The 25,356-nt window shown below is 48.4% G+C and overlaps 1 protein-coding gene across 1 annotated transcript in view; it reads right to left on the reverse strand.

Moving 5' to 3' along the window:
• The window catches only part of LOC118963860 (nuclear receptor coactivator 2-like), a gene marked incomplete at both ends in the record, with an annotated part of 38,224 nt that extends 13,111 nt beyond the window's left edge, over positions 1-25,113 (reverse strand). The window contains 10 exon segments of the mRNA XM_036974760.1: positions 7,870-7,903; positions 7,905-8,103; positions 8,106-9,559; positions 14,066-14,213; positions 14,556-14,642; positions 14,645-14,695; positions 16,908-17,009; positions 18,446-18,584; positions 18,586-18,635; positions 24,936-25,113. Coding sequence (XP_036830655.1) covers positions 7,870-7,903; positions 7,905-8,103; positions 8,106-9,559; positions 14,066-14,213; positions 14,556-14,642; positions 14,645-14,695; positions 16,908-17,009; positions 18,446-18,584; positions 18,586-18,635; positions 24,936-25,113 — 2,442 coding nt within the window.
• Positions 25,114-25,356: the final 243 nt, after the last annotated feature.

Raw genomic sequence — 25,356 nt, forward strand, 5'->3', positions numbered from 1 at the left:
CCTCCCCCCCTCTCCTCCCACCCACCTCCATCTACTCCCCTCTCCTCTCCTCCTCCCCTCTCCTCCCACTCACCTCCCTCTCCTCCCTATCCTCCCACCCACCTCCATCTACTCCCACCCACCTCCCTCTCCTCCCACCCACTCCCTCTACTCCCCTCTCCTCTCCTTCCTCCCTCTCCTCCCACCCACCTTCCTCTCCTCCTCCTTCCTCTCCTCCCACCCCCCTCACCTCCCCCTCCGCATCCCACTTCTCCCTCCGCATCCCTCTTCTCCCCCCGCCTCCTTCTCCTCCCCCTCCCTCTCCTTCCTCCTCCTCCTCCTCCTCCCCACCCTCTCCTTCCTCCCTCTCCACCCTCTCCTTCCACCCTCTCCTCTCCTCTCCACTCCTCTACTTCCTCTCCTCTACTTCCTCTCCTCTACTTCCTCTCCTTCCTCTCCTCTACTTCCTCTCCTCTCGTCTCCTCTCCTCTACTTCCTCTCCTCTCCTCCTCTCTACATCCTCTCCTCTCCTCTCTACTTCCTCTCCTCTCCTCTCCTCTCCTCCTCTCTACTTCCTCTCCTCTCCTCTCCTCTCCTCTCCTCTCCTCTCTACCTCCTCTCCTCTCCTCTCCTCTCATTGGAAGACTCCATCGGTTAGATTAGTTCACTGTAGGAAATAGGGTGCCACAAACTGTAAATGATTGACAACAAGTATTTTGCAACAACAATACCAACGATACCAGACAGAAGATCTCTGACCATCCGACTAGAAACGGGAACCGAGAGAGAGCGAGAGAAGAAGTAAACAGAAGAAGAATTGCCCATTCCTACCTCACTCCCTTCCTTCCTTCTGAGAAAAACAGGCCAGCATCAGATCAGTGGTTGGTTCTCTGTGATTCTCTCAACTGCCTACATAGTTCAGACGAGGTCTTTTCTAGATGGCTACATATCACAAATCATTTGGCCAGCTGCCAACCATAGGGATTACAGTAGTGGACTGGCTGAAGGTCAGAGAGGGAACCAACTTCTCCTAACCCAGGTGGCAGTAGTGAGGTCATCAGTAGTGGACGGGCTGAAGGTCAAAGAGGGAACCAACTTCTCCTAACCCAGGTGGCAGTAGTGAGGTCATCAGTAGTGGACTGGCTGAAGGTCAGAGAGGGAACCAACTTCTCCTAACCCAGGTGGCAGTAGTGAGTTCATCAGTAGTGGACGGGCTGAAGGTCAGAGAGGGAACCAACTTCTCCTAACCCAGGTGGCAGTAGTGAGTTCATCAGTAGTGGACGGGCTGAAGGTCAGAGAGGGAACCAACTTCTCCTAACCCAGGTGGCAGTAGTGAGGTCATCAGTAGTGGACTGGCTGAGGGTCAGAGAGGGAACCAACTTCTCCTAACCCAGGTGGCAGTAGTGAGGTCATCAGTAGTGGACTGGCTGAAGGTCAGAGAGGGAACCAACTTCTCCTAACCCAGGTGGCAGTAGTGAGGTCATCAGTAGTGGACGGGCTGAAGGTCAGAGAGGGAACCAACTTCTCCTAACCCAGGTGGCAGTAGTGAGGTCATCAGTAGTGGACGGGCTGAAGGTCAGAGAGGGAACCAACTTCTCCTAACCCAGGTGGCAGTAGTGAGGTCATCAGTAGTGGACTGGCTGAGGGTCAGAGAGGGAACCAACTTCTCCTAACCCAGGTGGCAGTAGTGAGGTCATCAGTAGTGGACTGGCTGAAGGTCAGAGAGGGAACCAACTTCTCCTAACCCAGGTGGCAGTAGTGAGGTCATCAGTAGTGGACTGGCTGAGGGTCAGAGAGGGAACCAACTTCTCCTAACCCACTAATTCAGAACACATTTACTTGGCCACATAAGAAATGTATCTCTCTTCAGATGATAAGAACAGTGACAGCAGGTGGCAGTAGTGAGGTCATCAGTAGTGGACGCTGATTACGTCTTCTTTCCCACAGAGCACCTGTATAACCCTGGCTGAAGCCCAGCTCCGGACTCCAGGAGAGGTGAAAGGAAGTTGATTAGCTGGACAAACTCTATCCTGTCTCATATGGAGAGGTGAGGCAAAGCTCAACTTCAGCCAGTCCACTACTGTAGTCCCTCTCTGACCTTCATCCAGTCCACTACTGTAGTCCCTCTCTGACCTTCATCCAATCCACTACTGTAGTCCCTCTCCTCTCTGACCTTCAGCCAGTCCACTACTGTAGTCCCTCTCTGACCTTCATCCAGTCCACTACTGTAGTCCCTCTCCTCTCTGATTTCTCATTTAGCTCTGAGTTCATCAATAATTCAGCCCTCAAATCAAATTGTACTTCTTAGTTGCATACACATATTTAGCAGATGCTATTGCGGGTGTAGCGAAATGCTTGTGAACAGAGAGAGGATAGAGGGAGAGTAGGAGAGGATAGAGGGAGAGATAGAGAGGATAGAGGGAGAGATAGAGAGAGGGAGAGAGCGAGAGAGGATAGAGGCGATCGTGAGAGAAGATTTAGAGAGAGGAGAGAGGAAAGCGCGAGAGGATTGAGGGAGCAAGAGAGAGAGGATAGAGGGAGAGAAAGAGGATAGAGGGAGAGAGAGAGAGGATAGAGGGAGTGAAAGAGAGGATAGAGGGAGTGAAAGAGGGGATAGAGGGAGAGAGGATAGAGGGAGAGAGGATAGAGGGAGAGGATAGAGGGAGAGAGGATAGAGGGAGAGAAAGAGGGGATAGAGGGAGAGAGGATAAAAGGTGAGAGGATAGAGGGAAAGAGGATAGAGGGAGTGAAAGAGGATATAGGGAGAGAAATAGAGGATAGAGGGAGAGAGGATAGAGGGAGAGAGGATAGAGGGAGAGAAAGAGGGGATAGAGGGAGAGAGGATAGAGGGAGAGAGGATAGAGGGAGTGAAAGAGAGGATAGAGGGAGAGAGGGAGAGGGAGAGGGAGAGAGAGGGAGAGAGGATAGAGGGAGAGAGGATAGAGAGAGAGAGGATAGAGAGAGAGGATAGAGGGAGAGAGGATAGAGAGAGAGGATAGAGGGAGGATAGAGGGAGAGAGGATAGAGGAAGAGAAAGAGGGGATAGAGGGAGAGAGGATAGAAGGTGAGAGGATAGAGGAAAAGAGGATAGAGGGAGAGAGGATAGAGGGAGAGAGGATAGAGAGAGAGAGGATAGAGAGAGAGGATAGAGGGAGAGAGGATAGAGGGAGAGAAAGAGGGGATAGAGGGAGAGAGGATAGAAGATGAGATGATAGAGGAAAAGAGGATAGAGGGAGAGAGGATAGAGGGAGAGAGGATAGAGAGAGAGGATAGAGGGAGTGAAAGAGAGGATAGAGGGAGAGAGGATAGAGGGAGAGAAAGAGGGGATAGAGGGAGAGAGGATAGAAGGTGAGAGGATAGAGGAAAAGAGGATATAGGGAGAGAGGATAGAGGGAGAGAGGATAGAGAGAGAGGATAGAGAGAGAGAGAGAGGATAGAGAGAGAGGATAGAGAGAGAGGATAGAGAGAGAGGATAGAGGGAGAGAAAGAGAGGATAGAGGGAGAGAGGATAGAGGGAGAGAAAGAGAGGATAGAGGGAGAGAGGATAGAGGGAGAGAGGATAGAGGGAGAGAGGATAGAGAGAGAGGATAGAGAAAGAGAGGATAGAGGGAGAGAGGATAGAGGGAGAAAAAGAGAGGATAGAGGGAAAATAACGCTCATGCAATGTTCTCATGAAGTGTCTAGAACATGACTATGATATAGTCTGAGAACGTTGTAACCGCGTACTGAGTACGTTTGGTGGGACGTTGATGGAAGATTCTCCTAACCCACAGAAAACTGGAATATTCACGAAACGTGAACATTATTACCAGGTTCTGGGTAGGTTCTGTTTGACATTACGGGAACGGTCTCTTGGAAACATTCCTATGAAAACCGTAGCTAAATGACCGAACAAAACTCTTAAGGGAACGTTCTGAAAACGTTTGTTGTCAGCTGGGCTGTTTCATTTGGCATTGGACGAATGGAGGGCTGTTTTTTGGCCCATTATTAAGAACAAATTATTTTTACAATGACGGCCTAGGAACAGTGGGGCAGAACGACAGATTGGTACCTTGTCAGTTCTGGGGTTTGAACTTGCAACCTTCTGGTTACTAGTCCAACACTCTAACCACTAGGCTACCTGCCACCTCTACACTCTAACCACTAGGCTACCCTGCAGCCTCTACACTCTAACCACTAGGCTACCCTGCCACCTCTACGCTCTAACCACTAGGCTACCTGCCACCGATACACTCTAACCACTAGGCTACCTGCCACCTCTACACTCTAACCACTAGTCTACCTGCCACCTCTACACTCTAACCACTAGTCTACCTGCCACCTCTACACTCTAACCACTAGGCTACCTGCCACCCCTACACTCTAACCACTAGGCTACCCTGCCACCTCTACACTCTAACCACTAGGCTACCTGCCTCCTCTACACTCTAACCACTAGGCTACCTGCCACCCCTACACTCTAACCACTAGGCTACCTGCCACCTCTACACTCTAACCACTAGGCTACCCTACCACCTCTACACTCTAACCACTAGGCTACCCTGCCACCTCTACACTCTAACCACTAGGCTACCTGCCACCTCTACTCTCTAACCACTAGGCTACCCTACCACCTCTACACTCTAACCACTAGGCTACCTGCCACCCCTACACTCTAACCACTAGGCTACCTGCCACCTCTACACTCTAACCACTAGGCTACCCTACCACCTCTACACTCTAACCACTAGGCTACCTGCCACCCCTACACTCTAACCACTAGGCTACCCTGCCACCTCTACACTCTAACCACTAGGCTACCTGCCTCCTCTACACTCTAACCACTAGGCTACCCTGCAGCCTCTACACTCTAACCACTAGGCTACCCTGGCGGTTGAGGTAAAAACGTCCTTCTGCCACCATCTCTCACCTCGCAGTCGTACCCGCGTGTGTGTGTGTGTGTGTGTGTGTGTGTGCAGGTACTTCATAGACGGCAAGCACCCTACCCCTACAGTGAAACACTTGAAACATCCCTGCTGCCAACCAATACTCCTCTGACAAAGAAACGGGTTTTAGTTCCAAGAGGAGTTTTCGGCCGCCGTTACCCAACACTACTTAAACAGTGCTCTCCTCATGATCCAATAGCGAAAGCAGGAATTTCCACCTCTCTTTTTACTGTGGTAATTAATCGCTGGAGGGGTTTACTTAAGAGGCAGAGAAAGAGAACACACTGTTTTCTTTAGGGTGTATCCCCAGTAGTACATTACACCCTACACCCTTCCTTCAGTTTCTTTAGGGTGTATCCCCAGTAGTACATTACACCCTACACCCTACACCCTTCCTTCTTTAGTAGGGACGGGATGCTCCCAGCATTGCACTATTTGTTCCATGGCTAAAATGACAACCCGAAGCAGACCTAACTCTTTGGGTCCTGATAACCTCCTGTATGTAACTTATTGTGTGCTATAGTTTGTAAAATAAATGTCTGGATGACACCATAATGATGATCGTTTCCAACATTAGGGCTCTTTTCCTGAAGATGTAAAGTCTGTGTCGTGTTTCGTTTCCTTTGCCACGATACTGGTATCATGCTGGCCCTACTTTCTAGGGTGGATCCATTGTACCTCATTACACCCTGTCTTCTCTTTCAGCTTGCTAGCAGCTGTTCTGACATTCCCACATCCTGTTCTGACATTCCCACATCCTGTTCTGACATTCCCACATCCTGTTCTGACATTCCACATCCTGTTCTGACATTCCCACATCCTGTTCTGACATTCCCACATCCTGTTCTGACATTCCCACATCCTGTTCTGACATCCTGTTCTGACATTCCAACATCCTGTTCTGACATTCCCACATCCTGTTCTGACATTCCCACATCCTGTTCTGACATCCTGTTCTGACATTCCAACATCCTGTTCTGACATTCCCACATCCTGTTCAGACATTCCCACATCCTGTTCTGACATTCCGATATTCTGTTCTGACATCCTGTTCTGACATTCTGTTCCGACATCCTGTTCTGACATCCTGTTCTGACATTCCAACATCCTGTTCTGACATTCCCACATCCTGTTCTGACATTCCCACATCCTGTTCTGACATCCTGTTCTGACATTCCAACATCCTGTTCTGACATTCCCACATCCTGTTCAGACATTCCCACATCCTGTTCTGACATTCCCACATCCTGTTCTGACATTCCAACATTCTGTTCTGACATTCCAACATTCTGTTCTGACATTCCAACATTCTGTTCTGACATTCCAACATTCTGTTCTGACATTCCAACATTCTGTTCTGACATCCTGTTCCGACATTCTGTTCTCACATTCCAACATTCTGTTCTGACATTCCAACGTCCTGTTTTGACATTCTAACATTCTGTTCTGACATTCCAACATTCTGTTCTGACATTCCAACATTCTGTTCTGACATTCCAACATCCTGTTCTGACATCCTGTTCTGACATCCTGTTCTGACATCCTGTTCTGACATCCTGTTCTGACATCCTGTTCTGACATTCCAACATCCTGTTCTGACATTCCCATATCCTGTTCTGACATTCCCACATCCTGTTCTGACATTCCGATATTCTGTTCTGACATCCTGTTCTGACATCCTGTTCCGACATTCTGTTCCGACATTCCAACATCCTGTTTTGACATTCCAACATTCTGTTCTGACATTCCAACATTCTGTTCTGACATTCCAACATTCTGTTCTGACATTCCAACATTCTGTTATGACATTCCAACGTCCTGTTCTGACATTCTAACATTCTGTTCTGACATTCCAACATTCTGTTCTGACATTCCAACATTCTGTTCTAACATTCCAACATCCTGTTCCGACATTCTGTTCTAACATCCTCTTCTGACATTCTCCATCATACCATCGGTGTAATGCATCTGACTTGAAATATCACTGGATATGTAAATGTATAGTTTATTTATATCCCATTGAGATTTTACATTTTGAATGTCACAAAATGTGACGGAAAATGACAATGTGACAGCTCAGTAGCCTATGACTGGTGTGTCTCTTCACAGCCAGAGGACAATAGTGGTATTCAGCCTTCATATTGTGAGCTACAGGAAGGAGCCTTCTTTAACATCACAGAGACTACAGCAGGGAAGATGTCACAGAGACTACGGAGGGGAATGTATCACAGAGACTACGGCAGGGAAGATATCACAGAGACTATGGCAGGGAAGATATCACAGAGACTATGGCAGGGAAGATATCACAGAGACTACGGCAGGGAAGATATCACAGAGACTACGGCAGGGAAGATATCACAGAGACTACGACAGGGAAGATATCACAGAGACTACGGCAGGGTAGATATCACAGAGACTACGGAGGGGAATGTATCACAGAGACTACGGCAGGGAAGATATCACAGAGACTACGGAGGGGAATGTATCACAGAGACTACGGCAGGGAAGATATCACAGAGACTACGGAGGGGAATGTATCACAGAGACTACGGCAGGGAAGATATCACAGAGACTACGGCAGGGAATATTTCACAGAGACTACGGCAGGGAATATATCACAGAGACTACGGCAGGGTAGATATCACAGAGACTATGGCAGGGTAGATATCACAGAGACTACGGCAGGGAAGATATCACAGAGACTACGGCAGGGAAGATATCACAGAGACTACGGCAGGGAAGATATCACAGGGACTACGGAAGGGTAGATATCACAGAGACTACGGCAGGGAAGATATCACAGAGACTACGGCAGGGTAGATATCACAGAGACTACAGAGGGGAATGTATCACAGAGACTACGGCAGGGAAGATATCACAGAGACTACAGCAGGGAAGATGTCACAGAGACTACGGCAGGGAAGATATCACAGAGACTACGGCACATGATCCTCCGGCCACTCACCTGTTCAGCGCGGTCGTATCCTGAATCCTGTTTTCTCCGTCTTCACCTGCCCTCCTGCTCCCTCCGTCTTCCCCTGCCTCGCCTTCATCCCACTGTCCTCTTTATCCATCAGATACCTCAGCAGGGCGTTGTCCTTCTTATTGGGACTCAGGGGCTCCTGTTTGGGTGTGAGGTTCCCGTCCGTACCGTGTCCCGTCTGTCTGTTACCACACCCACCTTGCTCCCCCAGCTCCTGCCCGTGGCCTCAGCAGTGAGCTTGGCCAGGTCCACAGGAGAGGTGCTGTTCTGGAGCAGCCTGTGAAGTATCTTGTGTTTATCCTTTAGGGAGGTGGCGTGGCCCCCTGGAGCGTAAGGGCCCCCCAGCCCTGACGAGGGGTCCTTGGGGTCCCCTCCTCCGTTGGGGGACAAAGGGGTGTCGAGGGGTTGGGACTTGGTGGTGAGAAGCTGGAGGAGTTTGGTGTGGCCCTTGTTGTCACAGCGTTGTCTACGGCTCTGTGCGCCGGAGCCACCGTCGAGGCCATCCCTCTCCTCTGTGATGTCAGCGTGGTTACCGTGGGTACCATGGTTACCGTGGGTACCGTTCCCATCTGTATGTCTCTGGTCATATTGTCCACCCTGACCATGTTCCTGCTCTCTGCCCAAAGAGTCCCCATTTCCCTTACCGCCGCCAAGCTTCGACATCATGTGAGGGTTGACTCCTGATCCCAACGCCATCCCAGCGGGCGATCCCATCGTCTTCCTGTCAGGTGATCCCAGGGCGTGTGTTTGAGGATGCTGGCCCCCTGCGCCGTGAGGGTGTGTGTGTTCACCACTGCCTTCTCTGACCCCGTGACACTCACTCAGAGCCTGCAGGGCCGACAGAGAACTACTGCCGTAGCTGTGGCTGTTAGCATAGCTGTTAGCATGACTGTTAGCATGGCTGTTAGCATGGCTGTTAGCATGACTGTTAGCATGACTGTTAGCCGCAGGACCGCTACCTCCTACTGCAACCCCTGTTCCAGACCCAGCCATCCCCACAGGGGAGGGCGAGTGCAGGCTTGGGGCCAAGCGAGGGCTCCCTGCCATCCCTGGACTTGCCCTGTGCCTAGGGGACAACATAGAAATCTGTTGCCCCAGATGGGCCCCTCCGGCTGGGCTAGGGCTGCTTCGAGACGGGCTGCTCATCCTCCAATTAGCCCCTTGATGGTTAGGGTGGATGTGGAGGTTCATGCCTCCCTGTAACCCTCCGGAGTGGCCCATGGGCTGGGGGGGGCAGCCGTAGTGGTAGTCCTGTATGTGTTCCGACCCTGGCCCCATGGCTCCGAGCCCTGGTTCTCTGGACCCTGGCCCCATGGCTCCGAGCCCTGGTTCTCTGGACCCTGGCCCCATGGTTTCGAGCCCTGGTTCTCTGGACCCTGGCCCCATGGGTCCGAGCCCTGGTTCTCTGGACCTTGGCCCCATGGGTCCGAGCCCTGGTTCTCTGGACCCTGGCCCCATGGCTCCGAGCCCTGGTTCTCTGGACCCTGGACTTCCATGAGGAGGGGAACAGAACGTGCTGTTGGAGCTGATTGTAGTGTCCTGTCCCTGGGGGCCCAAACCAGAGAGGGTCCCCTGGGTTGGAGGGGTTATGGAAGGGTTGGGGCTGATCCCTGGCCCCTGTCCACCGGGCCCCATGTCTTGACCCGGGCCCAGATCAGACCTTGATTGTTCCCTGATGGAGGAAGATACAGCCATATTTAGAGTAGTAACTACTAACCTACACAAACTGGCAACCTGCTGCTAACAAACTTTATCCTCCACACACACACACACACACACACACACACACACACGTCCCAAATGACACCCCATGAGCTCTGGGCAACAGTAGTACCATTATATAGGGCTGGTTAACTTGCTCAGCCTTTTGTAGGCTCGCAGAACAAATGCCAAACCAGGGACCCCCGACCAAAACAACTCAGTCGGGGTCTTAACTTACTGTTGAGTTAGAATAGTACAATAACCTACATCAGCAGTTTTCCTCATGTTATGTCAGCTAACATTTATGTTTAGATTGGTGAGTTAGTCTAGCCAGAATTGCAGGAAATGAGCAACATTCTCTCTACGCCTCCATGGAAAAATTAACAGAATGACATGAAAATGTGTTCTCGTCTCTGCCATCAAGTTGGGGGACAGTCAAATGTTTTCCCCGCGAGACGGGGGGCCCCACCAACCAAATCTCACGTAGGGCCCAAAAACGTCTAGGGCCGGCCCAGACTAATGGTACAATGCATTTAGTGAAGTCATTTAAAGTAATTTAACTGCACAAAGTCATTTAAAGTAATTTAACTGCACAAAGTATTTTAAAGTAATTTAACTGCACAAAGTATTTTAAAGTAATTTAACTGCACAAAGTAATTTAACTGCACAAAGTAATTTAACTGCACAAAGTAATTTAACTGCACAAAGTATTTTAAAGTAATTTAACTGCACAAAGTATTTTAAAGTATTTTAACTGCACAAAGTAATTTAAAATAATTTAACTGCACAAAGTATTTTAAAGTAATTTAACTGCACAAAGTAATTTAAAGTAATTTAACTGCACAAAGTAATTTAACTGCACAAAGTAATTTAAAGTAATTTAACTGCACAAAGTATTTTAACTGCACAAAGTATTTTAAAGTAATTTAACTGCACAAAGTAATTTAACTGCACAAAGTAATTTAAAGTAATTTAACTGCACAAAGTATTTTAAAGTATGTTAACTGCACAAAGTATTTTAACTGCACAAAGTAGTTTAAAGTAATTTAACTGCACAAAGTATTTTAAAGTAATTTAACTGCACAAAGTATTTTAACTGCACAAAGTATTTTAAAGTATTTTAACTGCACAAAGTATTTTAAAGTAATTTAACTGCACAAAGTATTTAACTGCACAAAGTATTTTAAAGTATTTTAACTGCACAAAGTATTTTAAAGTAATTTAACTGCACAAAGTAATTTAACTGCACAAAGTAATTTAACTGCACAAAGTATTTTAAAGTAATTTAACTGCACAAAGTATTTTAAAGTAATTTAACTGCACAAAGTATTTTAACTGCACAAAGTATTTTAACTGCACAAAGTATTTTAAAGTAATTTAACTGCACAAAGTATTTTAAAGTAATTTAACTGCACAAAGTATTTTAAAGTAATTTAACTGCACAAAGTAATTTAACTGCACAAAGTATTTTAAAGTATTTTAACTGCACAAAGTATTTTAAAGTAATTTAACTGCACAAGGTAATTTAACTGCACAAAGTAATTTAACTGCACAAAGTATTTTAAAGTAATTTAACTGCACAAAGTATTTTAAACTGCACAAAGTATTTTGAAGTAATTTAACTGCACAAAGTATTTTAAAGTAATTTAACTGCACAAAGTATTTAAAGTAATTTAAACTGCACAAAGTATTTTAAAAGTAATTTAACTGCACAAAGTATTTTAAAGTAATTTAACTGCACAAAGTATTTTAACTGCACAAAGTATTTTAAAGTATTTTAACTGCACAAAGTATTTTAAAGTAATTTAACTGCACAAAGTATTTTAACTGCGCAAAGTATTTTAAAGTATTTTAACTGCACAAAGTATTTTAAAGTAATTTAACTGCACAAAGTAATTTAACTGCACAAAGTATTTTAAAGTATTTTAACTGCACAAAGTATTTTAAAGTAATTTAACTGCACAAAGTAATTTAACTGCACAAAGTAATTTAACTGCACAAAGTATTTTAAAGTAATTTAACTGCACAAAGTAGTATTTTAAAGTAATTTAACTGCACAAAGTATTTTAACTGCACAAAGTATTTTAACTGCACAAAGTATTTTAAAGTAATTTAACTGCACAAAGTATTTTAAAGTAATTTAACTGCACAAAGTATTTTAAAGTAATTTAACTGCACAAAGTAATTTAACTGCACAAAGTATTTTAAAGTATTTTAACTGCACAAAGTATTTTAAAAGTAATTTAACTGCACAAAGTAATTTAACTGCACAAAGTAATTTAACTGCACAAAGTATTTTAAAGTAATTTAACTACACAAAGTATTTTAACTGCACAAAGTATTTTAACTGCACAAAGTATTTTAAAGTAATTTAACTGCACAAAGTATTTTAAAGTAATTTAACTGCACAAAGTATTTTAAAAGTAATTTAACTGCACAAAGTATTTTAAAGTAATTTAACTGCACAAAGTATTTTAAAGTAATTTAACTGCACAAAGTATTTTAACTGCACAAAGTATTTTAAAGTATTTTAACTGCACAAAGTATTTTAAAGTAATTTAACTGCACAAAGTATTTTAACTGCACAAAGTATTTTAAAGTATTTTAACTGCACAAAGTATTTTAAAGTAATTTAACTGCACAAAGTATTTAACTGCACAAAGTATTTTAAACGTTTTTAAACTGCACAAAGTATTTTAAAGTAATTTAACTGCACAAAGTAATTTAACTGCACAAAGTAATTTAACTGCACAAAGTAATTTAAAGTAATTTAACTGCACAAAGTATTTTAACTGCACAAAGTATTTTAAAGTAATTTAACTGCACAAAGTATTTTAAAGTAATTTAACTGCACAAAGTAATTTAAAGTAATTTAACTGCACAAAGTATTTTAAAGTAATTTAACTGCACAAAGTAATTTAAAGTATTTTAACTGCACAAACGGATTAATTGCACAAAGCAGTGGACTGTGGGTACGTAAACATACTGCTGCCCCTCCTGATGAGTTCAGATTTCCATGTGGCCCCCACCCCCGTCAAAGTCGCCATTTGGGACAAAGGAACATCCTCTATTCAGTGTGTAGTTCAGTCCCCGATTAATGCCCCACCCACACCCCTTGAGACAGACAGGTCCCCACAGAGTGACAGACAGGTCCCCACAGAGTGACAGACAGGTCCCCACAGAGTGACAGACAGGTTAGTTAGACCCTGAAACCCTAATGTAAACCACTAGTTACACCCTGAAACCCTAATGTAAACCACTAGCTACACCCTGAAACCCTCATGTAAACCACTAGCTACACCCTGAAACCCTAATGTAAACCACTAGCTACACCCTGAAAACCCTCATGTAAACCACTAGCTACACCCTGAAACCCTCATGTAAACCACTAGCTACACCCCGAAAACCTCATGTAAACCACTAGCTACACCCTGAAACCCTCATGTAAACCACTAGTTACACCCTGAAATCCTAATGTAAACCACTAGTTACACCTGAAACCCTCATGTAAACCACTAGTTACACCCTGAAATCCTAATGTAAACCACTAGCTACACCCTGAAACCCTCATGTAAACCACTAGTTACACCCTGAAATCCTAATGTAAACCACTAGTTACACCCTGAAACCCTCATGTAAACCACTAGTTACACCCCGAAACCCTCATGTAAACCACGCTCTGGTTAGGGATCAAGGGTCAGGGTTCGTACCTCTGTAGCAGGTGTAGAGACATGTAGAGCTGGGGTTAGGGGTCAGGGGTCAGGGTACGTACCTCTGTAGTAGGTGTAGAGACATGTAGAGCTGCGGTTCAGGGGTTAGGGGTCAGGGGTTAGGGAACGTACCTCTGTAACAGGTGTAGAGACATGTAGAGCTGGGGTTAGGGGTCAGGGGTTAGGGTTCGTACCTCTGTAACAGGTGTAGAGACATGTAGAGCTGGGGTTCAGGGTTAGGGGTCAGGGGTTAGGGAACGTACCTCTGTAACAGGTGTAGAGACATGTAGAGCTGGGGTTAGGGGTCAGGGGTCAGGGTACATACCTCTGTAGCAGGTGTAGAGACATGTAGAGCTGGGGTTAGGGGTCAGGGGTCAGGGTACGTACCTCTGTAGTAGGTGTAGAGACATGTAGAGCTGGGGTTAGGGGTCAGGGGTCAGGGTACATACCTCTGTAGCAGGTGTAGAGACATGTAGAGCTGGGGTTAGGGGTCAGGGGTCAGGGTACGTACCTCTGTAGTAGGTGTAGAGACATGTAGAGCTGGGGTTCAGGGGTTAGGGGTCAGGGGTTAGGGAACGTACCTCTGTAACAGGTGTAGAGACATGTAGAGCTGGGGTTAGGGGTCAGGGGTCAGGGTACATACCTCTGTAACAGGTGTAGAGACATGTAGAGCTGGGGTTAGGGGTCAGGGTACGTACCTCTGTAGCAGGTGTAGAGACATGTAGAGCTGGGGTTAGGGGTCAGGGGTCAGGGGTTAGGGTTCGTACCTCTGTAGCAGGTGTAGAGACATGTAGAGCTGGGGTTCGTTGGTGGCAGGGGAGCGGACCAGCTTGCTCTTGGTGTGAGCCGACACGATGGTCCCGTCTGACAGAGAGAACCTGTAGATGGGGCTGAATGCCTGGCCGTGATGCAACACTGGAAAGAGACACACACGGGGAACGACCTACCGTGTTAAAAAAAGAAATCTGGGATCGAAACGACAACAAAGCAGTCACCCCATCACATGTTTTGGTAAATAGCTGAGTGACGATATTGGAGAAATGTAACCACTCAAATTCATGGACGGAGCTTTGGATTCAAGGACTAACATGATGTGTTTGTGATTGTCTAAGACGATATAGGCCTCGTCTGGTAGTCTAAGATGATATAGGCCTCGTCTGGTAGTCTAAGATGATATAGGCCTCGTCTGGTAGCCTAAGATGATATAGGCCTCGTCTGGTAGTCCAAGATGATATAGGCCTCGTCTGGTAGTCTCACCCTCTTGTTGGTGTCTCTTGGCGAAGGACATCTCTCCGTCGTTCTGTAGGTGAAACCTCTGGATACTTGTCCTCACCAGGTCTTCCAGCCAGGCTTCATAGAGGCTCTCAGAAGACTGGTGTCTAGTGACGTGATCTTACCTAGGGACACAACGGAGATAGAGAGAGTCAGGCTACTGATCACAAATGCTCACACGCATGAGGTCAGGTTATTGAGCTTACATGCACACAAGCGCGCGCACACACACACACCCACACACACTATCTGTCCATCTGTTTTACACACTCATAGACCTCCTCCCTGTGTCGTTCACACACGCTGTTCTGTCATACTTCCAGCACAGCCAGAAGAGGACTGGCCACGCCTCATAGCCTGGTTCCTCTCTAGGTTTATAATCTCCACCCGGCACAGCCAGAAGAGGACTGGCCACCCCACATAGCCTGGTTCCTCTCTAGGTTTATAATCTCCACCCGCACAGCCAGAAGAGGACTGGCCACCCCTCATAGCCTGGTTCCTCTCTAGGTTTATAATCGCCACCCGGCACAGCCAGAAGAGGACTGGCCACCCCTCATAGCCTGGTTCCTCTCTGGGTTAATAATCTCCACCCTGCACAGCCAGAAGAGGACTGGCCACCCCTCATAGCCTGGTTCCTCTCTAGGTTTCTAATCTCCACCCAGCACAGCCAGAAGAGGACTGGCCACCCCTCATAGCCTGGTTCCTCTCTAGGTTTCTTCCAAGGTTTTGGCCTTTCTAGGAGTTTTTCCTAGCCACCGTGCTTCTAAACCTGCATTGCTTGCTGTTTGGGGTTTTAGGCTTGGTTTCTGTACAGCACTTTGAGATATCAGCTGATGTACGAAGGGCTATATAAATACATTTGATTTGATACTCCCTGTCCAGTGTGCATGGAGGCTGAAACAGAGCGGTCAAGTAGACTGCAGGTAGACTACAGGTAGACTGCAGGTAGACTACAGGTAGACTGCAGGTAGACTGCAGGTAGACTACAGGTAGACTGCAGGTAGACTGCAGGTAGACTGCAGGTAGACTGCAGGTAGACTACAGGTAGACTGCAGGTAGACTGCAGGTAGACTACAGGTAGACTGCAGGTAGACTACAGGTAGACTGCAGGTAGACTGCAGGTAGACTGCAGGTAGACTGCAGGTAGACTACAGGTAGACTGCAGGTAGACTGCAGGTAGACTACAGGTAGACTGCAGGTAGACTGCAGGTAGACTGCAGGTAGACTGCAGGTAGACTACAGGTAGACTGCAGGTAGACTACAGGTAGACTACAGGTAGACTACAGGTAGACTACAGGTAGACTGCAGGTAGACTGCAGACAGACTGCAGGGTGAATGACAGACTAAAGACTCAGGTACAGTGCCAGAACAGCAGTACACCAGGGTCACGTGTTGGTACTGACCAGGCTTTGGGACAGCAGTACACCAGGGTCACGTGTTGGGTACTGACCAGGCTTTGGGACAGCAATACACCAGGGTCACGTGTTGGGTACTGACCAGGCTTTGGGACAGCAGTACACCAGGGTCACGGGTTGGGTACTGACCAGGCTTTGGGACAGCAGTACACCAGGGTCACGTGTTGGGTACTGACCAGGCTTTGGGACAGCAGTACAACCAGGGTCACGGGTTGGGTACTGACCAGGCTTTGGGACAGCAGTACACCAGGGTCACGTGTTGGGTACTGACCAGGCTTTGGGACAGCAGTACACCAGGGTCACGTGTTGGGTACTGACCAGGCTTTGGGACAGCAGTACAACCAGGGTCACGTGTTGGGTACTGACCAGGCTTTGGGACAGCAGTACACCAGGGTCACGGGTTGGGTACTGACCAGGCTTTGGGACAGCAGTACACCAGGGTCACGGGTTGGGTACTGACCAGGCTTTGGGCTGGCACTCAGACAACACTCTCTCTCTAACCATATCTCTTCACAGTGACACCTTGAGAAAAGTTACTTTGTCACTGGAAACCTCATTTAAAGACTAATGTGATTGGTTATAATCTGTCTGGTCGTACCAGTCTGGCTGTGTGATTGGTTAGGGTATTGCTGGTTATTTATAGATTGTTTTCCGATTGGTTAAGATCCGCCTGGTGGACAGCATTGGTCATTTTCAGGCCGTGTGATTGGTTATTGGCAGCCTGGTGGTATGATTCAGTGGATGTGATTGGTTAATGTCTGGTCTGGTGGTATGATTCAGTGGATGTGATTGGTTAATGTCTGGTCTGGTGGTATGATTCAGTGGATGTAATTGGTTAATGTCTGGTCTGGTGGTATGATCCTCGCCGTGTGATTGTTTATGCCAGGTCAGGTGGTAGGATTTCAGTGCTGTGATTGGTTACCTTGAAGGTCCTGGCGGGTGGTGAAGCTCTCGTGTGCGGGAAGAATTGGCCCCGCCTTCATGGGCATCCTGCGAGCCACACAAATCAGACATGACTGGAAGTCTAGAAGGAGAGGGAGAGAGAGAGAGGTGGGAGGGAGCAAGAGAGAGAGGGGAGGGGAGGGAGTGGGAGAAAAGAGGGAGAGAGAGGTGGGAGGGATAGAGAAAGGGGGGAGGGGAAGCGAGAGAGGGAGAGAGAGGGGGAGAGGAGAAGAGAGGAGAGAAGGGAGAGAGGGAGAGAGAGAAATTGAAACACGGTTTATTTCCAGTATGTGTTGTTATTTATCTAGTAGTTTTTAATGATTGTGGGGCGCAGGGCTGTGCTCCTTCACTACAGAGGGAACAGGGTGACATGATGACAGTATAACACGATGTAACAGGGGACATGATGACAGTATAACAGGATGTAACAGGAGACAGTCACCATCCTGTCCCCCTCCTACTCCCCCAGTCACCTTCCTGTCCCCCTCCTACTCCCCCAGTCACCTTCCTGTCCCCCTCCTCCTCCCCCAGTCACCTTCCTGTGTTCCTCCTAATCCCCCAGTCACCTTCCTGTCCCCCCAATCACCTTCCTGTCCCCCACCTCCTCCCCCAGTCACCTTCCTGTGTTCCTCCTACTCCCCCAGTCACCTTCCTGTCCCCCTCATACTCCCCCAGTCACCTTCCTGTCCCCCTCCTCCTCCCCAGTCACCTTCCTGTCCCCCTCCTCCTCCCCAGTCACCTTCCTGTCCCCCTCCTCCTCCCCCAGTCACCTTCCTGTCCCCCTCCTCCTCCCCCAGTCACCTTCCTGTCCCCTCCTACTCCCCCAGTCACCTTCCTGTACCCCTCCTACTCCCCCAGTCACCTTCCTGTCCCCCTCCTCCTCCCCCAGTCACCTTCCTGTGTTCCTCCTACTCCCCCAGTCACCTTCCTGTCCCCCAGTCACCTTCCTGTGTTCCTCCTAATCCCCAGTCACCTTCCTGTCCCCCAGTCACCTTCCTGTCCCCCTCCTCCTCCCACAGTCACCTTCCTGTGTTCCTCCTACTCCCCCAGTCACCTTCCTGTCCCCCAGTCACCTTCCTGTGTTCCTCCTCCTTCCCCAGTCACCTTCCTGTCCCCTCCCCCCTCTCTCCATACCTTCTGACTCCTCCTTGATGCTCTTGGGTTTACAGTGAATCCCTCTCCCTCCCCCTCTCTCCCTCCCCCCTCTCTCCATACCTTCTACCTCCTCCTTGATGCTCTTGGGTTTACAGTGAATCCCTCCCCCTCTCTCCATACCTTCGGCCTCCTCCTTGATGCTCTTGGGTTTACAGTGAATCCCTCCCCCCTCTCTCCATACCTTCTGTCTCCTCCTTGATGCTCTTGGGTTTACAGTGAATCCCTCCCCCTCTCTCCATACCTTCGGCCTCCTCCTTGATGCTCTTGGGTTTACAGTGAATCCCTCCCCCCTCTCTCCATACCTTCGGCCTCCTCCTTGATGCTCTTGGGTTTACAGTGAATCCCTCCCCCCTCTCTCCATACCTTCTGCCTCCTCCTTGATGCTCTTGGGTTCGGAGACAGCGAAACACTGCATGGCTTCGTATTTCTGTTGCTGTCTCTCATGGTCGTTGGTCTCGTCCCTGTTGTCACTGTGAGGGTTGACCAGCATACGACAGTTAAAACGTGTGACTGTTCCTCCTGGGACCTTCACTGGACCACGGCACACCGTTCACTACAGAGGGAGGGAGGGAGGGAGGGAGGGGAAGGGAGATGGAGGGAGGAGAAGGGAGATGGAGGGGAGGAGAAGGGGGAGGGAGATTGGGGGGAGGGGAAGGGAGATGGAGGGAAAGGTAGATGGGGAGGAGAAGGGAGATGGGGGGAGGGGGAGGGAGGGGAAGGGAGGAGAAGGGAGATGGGGGAGGGGAAGGGAGATGGGGGGGAGGGGAAGGGAGATGGAGGGAGGGGAAGGGAGAAATTAGTCATATTTAACCAATATTAGCCTATATGTGCTTTTGGGTCATTCAAATGAAGATGAACAAGACAGAGAGAGAGAGAGAAGAGAGAGAGAGAGAGAGAGAGAGACAGAGACAGAGACAGAGACAGAGAGAGAGAGAGAGAGAGAGAGAGAGAGAGAGAGAGGAGAGGTGAAGGGCGGAGAGAGAGAGAGAGAGAGAGAGAGAGAGAGAGGGGGGAGGGCAGCGAGAGAGAGAGGGGAAGTGGAGAGAGAGAGGGGAAGGCAGAGAGAGAGAGAGAGAGAGAGAGAGACAGAGAGAGAGAGAGGGGAAGAGAGAGAGAGAGAGAGAGAGAGGGGAAGGCAGAGAGAGAGGGGGGGAAGGTGGAGAGAGAGAGAGAGAGAGAGAGAGAGAGAGAGGGAAGGCAGAGAGAGAGAGAGGGGAAGTGGAGAGAGAGAGGGGGTGAAGGTGGAGAGAGAGAGAGAGAGAGAGGGGAAGGCAGAGAGAGAGAGGGGTGAAGGTGGAAGAGAGAGAGAGAGAGAGGGGGAGGGCAAAGCGAGAGAGAGAGGGGAAGTGGAGAGAGAGAGAGAGAGGAAGGCAGAGAGAGAGAGAGAGGGGAAGTGGAGCGAGAGAGAGGGGAAGGCAGAGAGAGAGAGAGAGGGAAGTGGAGAGAGAGAGAGGGGAAGGCAGAGAGAGAGAGAGAGAGAGAGAGAGAGAGAGGGGGGAAGGCAGAGAGAGAGAGGGGAAGGCGGAGAGAGAGAGGGGAAGGAAGGCGGAGAGAGAGAGAGGGGAAGACAGGGACAGAGAGAGAGGGGGAAGACAGAGAGAGAGGGGAAGGCAGAGAGAGAGAGGGGAAGGTGGAGAGAGAGAGAGAGAGAGAGGGGAAGGTAGAGAGAGAGAGAGAGGGGGGAAGGCGGAGAGAGAGAGAGAGAGGGGAAGACAGGGACAGAGGGGGGATGACATAGAGAGAGAGAGAGAGAGAGACTGTGGGGGGGAGACAGAGAGAGAGAGAGAGAGAGAGAGAGAGAGAGAGAGAGAGACTGAGGGTGGACGACAGAGAGAGAGAGACTGAGGGGAGAAGACAGAGAGCGAGAGAGGGGAAGACAGGCAGAGAGAGGCACTATATGGGTCACTGTGTATTATAACCAGACTCTGTATTGAGGACCACTCCTCTGTCCTCATACAGTACAGCCTCCTAGACACAAACTCAATCTGGTTCATGATCTCATTCAGCAGTGTGTGTGTGTGTGTGTGTGTGTGTGTGTGTGTGTGTGTGTGTGTGTGTGGACATTGATAAGCTGTGTATCTGGGCCACAGCACAGTCCTTATCATGATCATTTCCACTTTCCAGGGTTCTGTGCTCTGTTCTGCCCCGATGGCTTAGAGAGTACAGGGAGACTAGTGACCTCAATCTGATACACAATATGAGTTTGCCGTGCCAAATGAAACCCTATTCCCTAGATAGTGCACTATTTTTGACCAGGGCTCTATGGGGTAGTGCACTATCTAGGGAATAGAGTTCCCTTAAGAACACATTAAGAGACTAAAGAGTATAACTCTGATATGAGGGACTACAGAGGGCTACTGACAGGGGCTTGACATGGGAGGAGAGAGAGAGAGGAGAGAGAGAGAGAGAACAAGAGAGAGAGAGGGGGAGGAGAGAGAGAGGAGAGAGAGGGGGAAGAGAGAGAGAGAGAGGAGAGAGAGGGGGTGAGAAAGAGAGAGAGAGAGAGAGAGAGAGAGGAAAGAGAGAGGGAGGGGGGGGGAGAGAGGGGGAGGAGAGAGAGAACAAGAGAGAGAGAGGGGGAGGAGGGAGAGAGAACAAGAGAGAGAGAGGGGAGGAGAGAGAGAGAGAGAGAGAGAGGGAGGAGAGAGGGGGAGGAGAGAGAGGGAGGAGAGAGGGAGGAGGGAGAGGGAGGAGAGAGAGGGAGGAGAGAAAGGGAGGAGAAAGAGGGAGATAGAGCCCAGAGAGCAAGCTGAGTGCAGAGCATGATCCATCATACTGAGACTGACAGGCTTATCCACTACCTTCCTGCCTCTCTGGGGGATGAGAGGTGGAGAGAGGAGAGGAGAGACCATAAATTAGACTGCAGCCAACCACAGCGCACAGAAATAACACCGGTACGGCGAGGCGGGACACACAGCAGACTGACCCACCAGCACTGTCCCTGTCATCGCTCACTTTGTGATTGGCAGGTGCCTGTCCTATCAAAAGATCACTAGAAGACACATGTGGTTGATTCTAGCAGGAGAAGAAAGAGAAAGGACTTGTCTGACTACAGAAGTGAACATTTAAAATGAAAATAAGTCAATCTTTAATTAAAAGAAGCCGACTTAATACATTAAGTTGAATAAGTAGGGAAGACTGTTCTGGACAGCAGTGATGGAGTAATGGGTATACTAGGTATACTGTACAGTAGACTGACCCAGCCATAGGTATACTGTACTGTAGACTGACCCAGCCCTAGGTATACTGTACTGTAGACTGACCCAGCCCTAGGTATACTGTACAGTTGACTGACCCAGTCCTAGGTATACTGTACAGTAGACTGACCCAGTCCTAGGTATACTGTACAGTAGACTGACCCAGCCCTAGGTATACTGTACTGTAGACTGACCCAGCCCTAGGTATACTGTACTGTAGACTGACCCAGCCCTAGGTATACTGTATTGTAGACTGACCCAGCCCTAGGTATACTGTATTGTAGACTGACCCAGCCATAGGTATACTGTACAGTAGGCTGACCCAGCCCTAGTTATACTGTACAGTAGGCTGACCCAGCCCTAGGTATACTGTACAGTAGACTGACCCAGCCCTAGGTATACTGTACAGTAGGCTGACCCAGCCATAGGTATACTGTACAGTAGGCTGACCCAGCCCTAGGTATACTGTATTGTAGACTGACCCAGCCCTAGGTATACTGTACAGTAGGCTGACCCAGCCATAGGTATACTGTACAGTAGGCTGACCCAGCCCTAGTTATACTGTACAGTAGGCTGACCCAGCCCTAGGTATACTGTACTGTAGACTGACCCAGCCCTAGGTATACTGTACTGTAGACTGACCCAGCCCTAGGTATACTGTACAGTAGACTGACCCCGCCCTAGGTATACTGTACAGTAGACTGACCCAGTCCTAGGTATACTGTACAGTAGACTGACCCAGCCCTAGGTATACTGTACTGTAGACTGACCCAGCCCTAGGTATACTGTACTGTAGACTGACCCAGCCCTAGGTATACTGTATTGTAGACTGACCCAGCCCTAGGTATACTGTATTGTAGACTGACCCAGCCATAGGTATACTGTACAGTAGGCTGACCCAGCCCTAGTTATACTGTACAGTAGGCTGACCCAGCCCTAGGTATACTGTACAGTAGACTGACCCAGCCCTAGGTATACTGTACTGTAGACTGACCCAGCCCTAGGTATACTGTACAGTAGACTGACCCAACCCTAGGTATACTGTACTGTAGACTGACCCAGCCCTAGGTATACTGTACAGTAGACTGACCCAGCCCTAGGTATACTGTACTGTAGACTGACCCAGCCCTAGGTATACTGTACTGTAGACTGACCCAGCCCTAGGTATACTGTACAGTAGGCTGACCCAGCCCTAGGTATACTGTACTGTAGACTGACCCAGCCCTAGGTATACTGTACTGTAGACTGACCCAGCCCTAGGTATACTGTACTGTAGACTGACCCAGCCCTAGGTATACTGTACAGTAGGCTGACCCAGCCCTAGGTATACTGTACTGTAGACTGACCCAGCCCTAGGTATACTGTACATCATAGCACAGAGACGGCACTTGTGAAGGTGGTAATTTACATTATAATGGCATCGGACCGAGGCTCTGCATCGGTCTTCGTGCTCCTAGACCTTAGTGGTGCTTTTGATTCCGTCGATCACCACATTCTTTTGGAGAGATTGGAAACCCAAATTGGTCTACACGGACAAGTTTCTGGCCTGGTTTAGATCTTATCTGTCGGAAAGATATCAGTTTGTCTCTGTGAATGGTTTGTCCTCTGACAAATCAACTGTTCATTTTGGTGTTCCTCAAGGTTCCGTTTTGGGACCACTATTGTTTTCACTATATATTTTACTTCTTGGGGATGTTATTCGAAAAAACATAATGTTAACTTTCACTGCTATGCGGATGACACACAGCTGTACATTTCAATGAAACATGGTGAAGCCACAAAATTGCCCTCGCTGGAAGCCTGTGTTTCATACATAAGGAAGTGGATGGCTGCAAACTTTCTACTTTTAAACTCGGACAAAACAGAGATGCTTGTTCTAGGTCCCAAGAAACAAAGAGATCTTCTGTTGAATCTGACAATTAATCTTAATGGTTGTACAGTCGTCTCGAATAAAACTGTGAAGGACCTCGGCGTTACTCTGGACCCTGATCTCTCTTTTGAAGAACATATCAAGACCATTTCAAGGACAGCTTTTTTCCATCTACGTAACATTGCAAAAATCAGAAACTTTCTGTCCAAAAATGATGCAGAAAAATGAATCCATGCTTTTGTCACTTCTAGGTTAGACTACTGCAATGCTCTACTTTCCGGCTACCCGGGTAAAGCACTAAATAAACTTCAGTTAGTGCTAAATACGGCTGCTAGAATCCTGACTAGAACCAAAAAAAATTATCATATTACTCCAGTGCTAGCCTCCCTACACTGGCTTCCTGTCAAAGCAAGGGCTGATTTCAAGTTTTACTGCTAACCTACAAAGCATTACATGGGCTTGCTCCTACCTATCTCTCTGATTTGGTCTTGCCGTACATACCTACACGTACGCTACGGTCACAAGACGCAGGCCTCCTAATTGTCCCTAGAATTTCTAAGCAAACAGCTGGAGGCAGGGCTTTCTCCTATAGAGCACAATTTTTATGGAACGGTCTGCCTACCCATGTCAGAGACGCAAACTCGGTCTCAACCTTTAAGTCTTTACTGAAGACTCATCTCTTCAGTGATGAGTGTAGTCTGGCCCAGAGTGGGAAGGTGAACGGAAAGGCTCTGGAGCAACGAACCGCCCTTGCTGTCTCTGCCTGGCCGTTTCCCCTCTTTCCACTGGGATTCTCTGCCTCTAACCCTATTATAGGGGCTGAGTCACTGGCTTACTAGGGCTCTCTCATGCCGTCCCTGGAAGGGGTGCGTCACCTGAGTGGGTTGATTCACTGATGTGGTCATCTTGTCTGGGTTGGCGCCCCCCCTTGGGTTGTGACATGGCAGAGATCTTTGTGGGCTATACTCAGCCTTGTCTCAGGATGGTAAGTTGGTGGTTGAAGATATCCCTCTAGTGGTGTGGGGGCTGTGCTTTGGCAAAGTGGGTGGGGTTATATCCTTCCTGTTTGGCCCTGTCCGGGGGTGTCCTTGGATGGGGCCACAGTGTCTCCTGACCCCTCCAGTCTCAGCCTCTAGTATTTATGCTGCAGTAGTTTATGTGTCGGGGGGCTAGGGTCAGTTTGTTATATCTGGAGTACTTCTCCTGTCCTATTCGGTGTCCTGTGTGAATCTAAGTGTGCGTTCTCTAATTCTCTCCTTCTCTCTTTCTTTCTCTCTCTCGGAGGACCTGAGCCCTAGGACCATGCCTCAGGACTACCTGACATGATGACTCCTTGCTGTCCCCAGTCCACCTGACCATGCTGCTGCTCCAGTTTCAACTGTTCTGCCTTAGGTATACTGTACAGTAGACTGACCCAGCCCTAGGTATACTGTACAGTAGACTGACCCCGCCCTAGGTATACTGTACTGTAGACTGACCCAGCCATAGGTATAATGTACAGTAGACCGATCCAGCCCTAGGTATACTGTACAGTAGGCTGACCCAGCCCTAGTTATACTGTACAGTAGGCTGACCCAGCCCTAGGTATACTGTACTGTAGACTGACCCAGCCCTAGGTATACTGTACAGTAGACTGACCCAGCCCTAGGTATACTGTACTGTAGACTGACCCAGCCCTAGGTATACTGTACAGTAGACTGACCCAGCCCTAGGTATACTGTACAGTAGACTGACCCAGCCCTAGGTATACTGTACAGTAGACTGACCCAGCCATAGGTATACTCACCCAGGCTCTTGGGAAGCAGGTTCTTGATGAACTCAGCGTGGTCTCCTACGTGCAGGACGCTGTAGATGCTGGTGTTCATCAGCTCCTCCTGGTTATACAGCAGGTACTGGGTCACGTTCTCAGACACAAACACAATGTTACCCTCCATATTCACCACGAAGAAGAACCCGTCCAGGGCCTGGAGGGGAAGAAAAATAATATACGTATATTTAAATGTTGACATTGTTTTCTTCAACTTTCTAGCTTTTCAAAATATCTACAAGAGACCAAAGGAGAGGAGAGGTTTGAGTAGAGACCAAGGGAGACAAAGAGGTTTGATTAGAGACCAAAGGAGACAAAGAGGTTTGAGTAGAGACCAAGGGAGACAAAGAGGTTTGAGTAGAGACCCAAGGGAGACAAAGAGGTTTGAGTAGAGACCAAT

Source organism: Oncorhynchus mykiss, unplaced genomic scaffold (genome assembly GCF_013265735.2).
Source record: "Oncorhynchus mykiss isolate Arlee unplaced genomic scaffold, USDA_OmykA_1.1 un_scaffold_864, whole genome shotgun sequence".
Classification (NCBI taxonomy): Eukaryota; Metazoa; Chordata; class Actinopteri; order Salmoniformes; family Salmonidae; genus Oncorhynchus; species Oncorhynchus mykiss.